Source organism: Sinocyclocheilus rhinocerous, unplaced genomic scaffold, assembly GCF_001515625.1.
Source record: "Sinocyclocheilus rhinocerous isolate Xijiao unplaced genomic scaffold, SAMN03320098_v1.1 scaffold314, whole genome shotgun sequence".
NCBI lineage: Eukaryota > Metazoa > Chordata > Actinopteri > Cypriniformes > Cyprinidae > Sinocyclocheilus > Sinocyclocheilus rhinocerous.
Genome location: NW_015630021.1, coordinates 679,317 through 686,584, shown reverse-complemented (window position 1 = coordinate 686,584; position 7,268 = coordinate 679,317). Strand labels below are relative to the sequence as shown.

At 35.5% G+C, this 7,268-nt stretch overlaps 1 protein-coding gene across 3 annotated transcripts in view; it reads right to left on the bottom strand.

Annotated features, from left to right (window-relative positions):
• Nucleotides 1-3,954: 3,954 nt before the first annotated feature.
• The window catches only part of LOC107739615 (uncharacterized), an 8,355-nt gene continuing 5,041 nt past the window's right edge, over nucleotides 3,955-7,268 (bottom strand). The window contains exons 11-18 of one of the 3 annotated variants that reach the window (XM_016551777.1): nucleotides 6,487-6,591; nucleotides 6,043-6,195; nucleotides 5,737-5,853; nucleotides 5,168-5,260; nucleotides 4,923-5,009; nucleotides 4,652-4,738; nucleotides 4,431-4,523; nucleotides 3,955-4,346 (exon numbers count right to left, since the gene is read on the bottom strand). In XM_016551777.1, the coding sequence (XP_016407263.1) occupies nucleotides 4,442-4,523; nucleotides 4,652-4,738; nucleotides 4,923-5,009; nucleotides 5,168-5,260; nucleotides 5,737-5,853; nucleotides 6,043-6,195; nucleotides 6,487-6,591 (724 nt within the window). In that variant the 3' untranslated portion in view covers nucleotides 3,955-4,346; nucleotides 4,431-4,441. Of the gene's footprint in view, nucleotides 4,524-4,651; nucleotides 4,739-4,922; nucleotides 5,010-5,167; nucleotides 5,261-5,736; nucleotides 5,854-6,042; nucleotides 6,196-6,486; nucleotides 6,592-7,268 lie in introns of all 3 variants that reach the window. The other 2 variants (XM_016551778.1, XM_016551776.1) reach the window with 2 other exon arrangements.

Sequence of the window (7,268 nt, the reverse complement as noted above, 5' to 3'; positions counted from 1 at the left end):
TTTTTAAGACCTGGGACAGTCTTGCGCACTTACTTCCTGTCGCGCGCACGCGCTCTCAAGTGGCCAAGACCGCAAGTGTGTGTATTTGGACAAGGGGACACTTGTGGTCTACATGCTCACTTGAACACTTGGGCCAAATACAGGAAATACGTCATAGAAGTAGTCAAGTGGTCAAGTGCAAAGACCGCAAGTGTGGGTATTTGGACAAGGCATAAAAGTGGAGTGGAACGCAGCCAAAGTGGGCAGAGCGTCACCACCGGGTGTGCCTCACACGTCCTGAAAAGTGAAGCTGCGGGCTCTTTGATCGCCCCTGGTGGCTGGCTGCAGTACAGGTCATAAACCTCGCCCTCTCCATGTAAACGAATGGGACTTGAGTCAAAATAAAAAAATTTATTACGCTTCCAATACAATTTTCTGAAAGGTAGTTGTTATCACGCTGATATATGTTTGTTCGTTTTTTTTTGTGATAAGTTTGATTTTAGCTAGTAATTTGATGCAGAAATTTTCTGAAAGGTAGTTGTTATCACGCTGATATATGTTCAATTGTTCGTTTTTGTGATAAGTTTGATTTTAGCTAGTAATTTGATGCTATAAAAACGGGGCGTGTCGTTATGGTTGATTGGGTCTGCGGGAGTATGGGCGGAGTTTGATACCACGGTTAAACCTCAGGACACTACTGCGCAGACTCTGGCTCCAAACGAATCTCTACTGCGCAGACTCGGGCTCCAAGTGACATCATTTACTCAAGATGGCAGCAGCCATACAGAGATGCTTTGGCTTCACTTTTCTATTGTTTACCCAGCTTTGTCTTTATATGTTGACCGAAAAACATGCTCATCTATCGACATGTTATTTACATTTTTTGTGGAAAAATAAAACTGAATATGTTAAAAGGAAGACGCTGATTAGAAATACTTTGGAGGGAGGTGTGAATGCTTTGGACTTTAGTACTCTCAATCAAGTTTTTAAAATTGGTTGGATTAAACGTTGCCTGAATGCTGACCCTAATTTGTTATGGTTTTATATTCCTAAACTGATCTTTGATAAATGTGGAGGTTTAAATTTTTTGTTAGCTTGTGATTTTAGTTGCAATAAACTCCCAGTTAAGCTCGCTAATTTTCATAAGCAAGCTCTGGACGCTTGTAAGCTTGCCTTCTGTCACAATTTTTCCCCTCATAGATGTATTCTATGGAATTATCAGAATGTGCTGCGTGGAAAAAAAATCTTATTAAAAACTGGTTTGACAAAGGTGTAATTTTTGTGTTAGATTTGCTAAAAAAGGATGGTAACTTCTATTCCTATTCCGAATTTTCAGAAATCTTTGAAGTGGATACCTCACCTAGAGTGTATGAATGGGTTATTAATTCTATTTCACCTAAACTGTTACATTTGGTTAGGGCAAATTGTTACAGATCTTCAAAATGTGAAATGCCAAAAATTTGTATTGGAGGTCTGGAGCTTTCTAATGTTAAATGTAACAATTTCTGGATTAGAAAAACCTTTATTAAGAAGCTTAGTTGTCATCCTAAAGCATTTTATACGTGGAAATTAAATTACCCTTTCTTCCTACTATTAAAATATGGGCCGGTATTAACAAGTTTCTGTTACCTAACAAGATGACAGAACTTTACTATAAAATTCTTCATATGTACTATCCCTGTAATTCTTTACTCTCAAAATTGAAGTTGGACATCTCTTCACAATGCACATTCTGTAATTCTAATTTGGAAACAATATCACACATTTTTTTAATGTGATTATGCAAAGGATTTTTGGAAAGAAATGTCTTGGTTTGCTTTCTCAGCTTACAACAGACTTTTTAGTTTTGAGATAATTCATGTACTATTTTTGATTTGGGAATCAGGATCAAAGGAGCTGGATGAGATGTTAAAACTGTGAACTCTTTGTGGCCTATTTCATCTTCACAAATGTAAAGTTACTGATTGTATGCCCAATTTTAGGATTTTTTGTATTGATTTGAAACTATTTTATGAATCTCTCAGCTCATCACTTAATAGGAAAGCTGCTAAAACTACTGTATTGATGGAAAAAATAACTCTGATGTAAGGGTTACCTCCTGAGTATTCTGTGAAGTTGACATTTTATGTGTAAGTTTTCATTTTAGTTATTTTTTATTTTAATTTATGATTTTTTTTTTTTTTAAAGATGTTTAACTTTTTATTTATGTTTTAATGTATTTACTGTTTTGTATTCTAGTTATGTATGTATTTTATTGCTTTGACTGTATCCCCTGGTCCGCCAGGTGCACACATGCATCACTCTATAGTGCTGATAAAGCTTCATATTTTTTTTCATTTCAAAATGCTTGTACATCTATCTTTTGTTGCCTTTATGCTCATTTTCTCATCTCTTCTACTTCCCCCTTGGTCTCCAGACAAACCAGTCACAGTGACAGTACTGCAAACACAGGTGAGCTGATGCAATAGAAAGACCCTGGTCCAGATAGACTGCCTCTGCTGCTGGAGATCTTCAAGTGTCTATAATTATACTCAGAAATCCAGACACGCAGATCTGAAGCCAACATCAAAATGAAACAATATTGGAAAACGTATCCTCTAACTACAGCATGGCCTCATTTGTATTTGTGTCTATATCATGGCGGCCAAGAAAGTGTTTCTGGTCCGTGTCCACTCAGTGCAGGTGGTGTAAGCAGATTTTCAGCGCCCTCTGCTGGTTGATGGTGAATGTCTGTTCCCCTTTATTAGTCAACCAACATATTACTTCATACAACATATTAATTAATGCAATTACATTTGAGATAGCTGAGCCGTATAATTTAAGTCTGGGAAATTACACCAAGCAATAATTATAAATCTTTTACTAAATATAAATATGTATTTAAGACCACTTTTAACTGATGAATGTTTTTTTTTTTGTGACATGTGGCCAAGTATGGTTACCCATACTAGGAATTAGTGCTCTGCGTTTAACCCATCCTAAGTGCACACACACAGCAGTGAACACACACACACCGTGAACACACACCCGGAGCAGTGGGCTCAGAAATGCTCAAAGTACAACCAAAAAGATGAAATGCACACTCAAGGGCAGTCAGTGCTTTTTTCCCTTTTTGCTGACTTCGCAGACCCAAAAACAGATGTTAGCCACACTTTCTCCAACTCTGCTGCCATCTTATGCCACCATCTTTGCATGGTGCTCTGGTAGATTAGAAATTCCTTCTGATTATGCTACTCTTCATTTAAAAAAAAAATGAAAATAAGCAGATAAAGGTCATAAAATCATATAAAGCAGATCAGATGTTATTTTACTTTTTTTTTTGACATATATATTTTGGTTAGCAATGCAGTTTATAATGTGAACTGTTTAATACAGCATCAAAGGAATAATTTCCCCCAAAATAAAAATTTGCTGAAAATCCAAGAAATAGATGAGTTTGTTTCTTCATCTGAATAGATTTGGAGACATTGAGCATTACATCCCTTGCTGCAGTGAATGAGTCCAAACAGCTGATAAAAACATCACAATAATCCACATATAACCAACACGACTCCAGTCCATCAATTAACATCTTGTGAAGCAAAATGCTATGCGTTTGTATCCATCATTAAGAGCTGTTAACTTTAAATGAGTCCTCTATCATTATTATTGTTTTCTCCCGTGAAAAGGTTGTCTCGCCTGAATCAGGAGAGAAATATGCACAGATCAAGCACCAGTTACAAATCTGAGACAAATATGTTCCAAAAAAATAGGTCAGTGGACTTTGATGAGAGAGGACAACAGGGGATGGACTTTTTCACTGGAGGAAGATTTATTATGGATTATGGACTCATATTTTGGCCAGAAGCAAGTTTAAAATTAAAACATCTTAATGATGGATTTATTTCTTACAAACCTGCAGCTTTTCACTTCACAAGACATTAATTGATGGACTGGAGTCATGTGGATTATTGTGATTTCTGTTTTTATCAGCTGTTTGGACTCTCATTCTGACGGCACCCATTCACTGCAGAGGATCCACTGGTGAGCAAGTGATGTACAGTAATGCAAATCTGTTTCGGATAAAGAAAAAAACTCATCTACATCTCAGATGGCCTGAGGGTGAGTACATTCTTGGCAAATTTTCATTTTTGGATACACAAACCAGTAAATATCTTGTCGACACATTTGGGAACGAGCATCAGATGTATCCTCACAATGAAATGATGAGGCCTAGAGGTCAGAGTTTATCAGACCTGATTTCAGCATAATTGACACGAAGCACTAAAAAACTCCTGTAGATTAAAAAAAAAAAAAAGGGTAAGGAAGAGCCATCACTATTAGCATTCCAAACAAACAACTTCAGAGATTGAGCACTGGCAAATATACTAGGAAGAGAAGAGGGACAAGTACAAGGATTACTCATAGGTCACAGAATGACAAAAGAATTTAGAACAAAATTTAGTTCTTGCCTTGAGAGAAATTAATCAGACAGCAGAAAGGGCAGATTAACCAGGACAGAATCTGTGGCAAAAAAAGTCATCAGCATCACTTTGCCAAGAATTCTGAAAGAAAATGGAAATGTTAGCAATTTAATTTCTACATTTTATTTGATATTTTACTGTATGGTTTTGTAACTACTAATTTTGGAATTTAATATTCAGAACTTTTAAGTTAAAGCATAAGTTCTTACTCAGTGGAAGCACTGATCCTTTCCTCCAGACCATCGATCTTTTTTACATATTTGTCGAAGAACATTTGTGTGACACTATTAAAGGTTCTTTATAATCATGAAGAAAACAGTAAAAATGTTATTTAGTTGGCTAATTAACAGTATAACTAATAATAACAACACAATATCAATGCAATTTTCAGACATTGCTAAAGTAATAATTCAGTAAAAAATGCAGATATATGTAAATGTGCAGCTGTCCATTTTTTTTATTCCAAGACTCTTTTCTTACTTTTGTGCTTCATCAAGCTTCTCTTGAGTAAATTCTCCACTGTCAGTTAACTCTTTAATGAAAATGTTCTTCACTTCATCCCAGCGCCTATGAAATGTGAGGTAAAAACTTCATTTGCTTGATGATTTATTTAACTAACATTACAACATTACAAATTAAAATGTTTTGTTTGGAAATGTCAAAAGTAAGACTAAACATTCAGGATAGGACATGTTGAGCACAAAATAATTTCTGTTACACTTTACCTTGCTAATTCTTCGTGTTCAATTTGATTAATTTGTCGGTTAATCTCAGAGAGAGCTCTGTCCCAGATGGCAAAGCATGTTGCTTTAATTTTGCTGTTGCAAAAATCAACAGAGAAAGTGGTTGGGATCAGTTTTATATTTCATTCATAAATTAATGCTTTGAGCGTTAATGAAATTAATGAAATTTAGCATTAAATCCCTTGCTCACCAATGCTCTGCAGTGAATGGGTGCCGTCAGAATGAGAGTACAAACAGCTGATTTAAAACATCACAACATTCCAAAAGAAATCAACAGAACTCCAGTCCATCAATTAATGTCTTGAGACGTGAAAAGCTGAGTGCTTGTTTGCACTCTCATTCTGACGGCACCCATTCACTGCAAAGGATCCATTAGTGAACAAGTTAACAATGCTAAATTTCTCCAAATCTGTTCCGATGAAAATACAAACTCATCTACATCTAGGATAGCCTGGGGGTGAGTAAATTTCCTGCAAATTTTCATTTTTGGGTGAACTATTCCTTTAAACATATAAACACACAAACAAACATCAGGGCTTTACGTATTATACCGTAAATGGCGCAGTGGGTCCTCATATTCCACATTTGATGTCATTTGGTTTTTCTTGTTTATGGAAACATGAAAAATGTCATTACTAATAATATTCCATATTTCGTAAATCACAGCTCTGGAAGACAACAGAAAAGGACATTTTTGCATTAATGACCAAATGATGATGAATCACCACATAATCTTTAGTTTATCTGTACATTGTCATTGTACAGGTGTAATATGCTCAAATGTGTTTGTATCTATAACATATTTATAGTGGCCATATTGATTTAACAGACTAGTGTGAAATTAAACGTGTTCTTACTTCAAATTGAACAAGATGTCCTCGCCTAATAATTCAGTGAGAGTGTTTTCAGTGTCAATAAAAAAATCATTAACTTCAGACATCCCAAGGCCATTTTCAGACAATCTTTCATAAATTGGAAAAGGGTATACTGTCGCCATCTTCATAATGGCCCTGTGAAACAAAGAGCAGAGTGAATGGACATACATTTATACATCTATATTCAAAAGATTTTCAAACAGACTATTAAACTGGAATGCAATACATTCATAAGGTACAGCTTATACTTTCATACACACACAATAAGCACAACAGCATTATGAATGATTAATGGATTTTAATCCATACATATTTACTTGAATCATGCCTTGTGGTCTCAGTTAGTTATTAGTCATACGAAGTTATTAATTCACAGTCATTTATTATGCACAGTGTGCACTGAATGAAAAGTACTGTCATACTAACCAGTTGGATTGATTGAATCTCTCATCTCCAAAAATCCCATTACCCCATCGATCATATTCTAGGGCAGCATTGTCAAAAAGATCACTAAAACGCTCATCTGCCCAACTAGATAAAGAAAAGGAGTTCAGTTCAGTCACAGTTATTACAAATGCCATGGCTTTGATACGGTTCTTAGTTTCACAGTGATGATATTTGCAAAGAGTAACACTCATAAATCAAACTCACCTTTCTGAAATCTTTAAAGTTTTAATGGAATCAATCACCCAAAAATGATAATGTGTTGAAAATGTATTCACCCTCAGGCCATCCATGATGTAGATGAGTTTGTTTCTTTATCCAAACAGATTTGGAGAAATTTAACATTACATCACTTGCTCACCAATGGGTCCTCTGCAGTGAATGGGTGCCGTCAGAATGAGAGTCCAAACAGCTGATAAAAACATCACAATAATCCACAAGTAATCTACACGACTCCAGTCCATCAGTTAACACCTTGTAAAGTGGAAAGCTTTTTAACTTCAAACCGTTAATTCCTGGATAAAAAAAAAAACAAGGCCTCTATCCATAATATTAAAATAATCTTATCTGAATCAGGAGATAAATTTGCACAGATCAAGCACTGTTTACAAGCAAAAACAGTCCAAAACAGTTGAAAACAAATATGTTGGTGTTTTGATGTGAGAGGACAAAAGGGGGATGGACTATTTTGCTGAAGGAAGCGTTTAATTTTATTATGGACTCATATTTTGGCCAGAAGCAATGGTTTAAAGTTAAAATGCCTT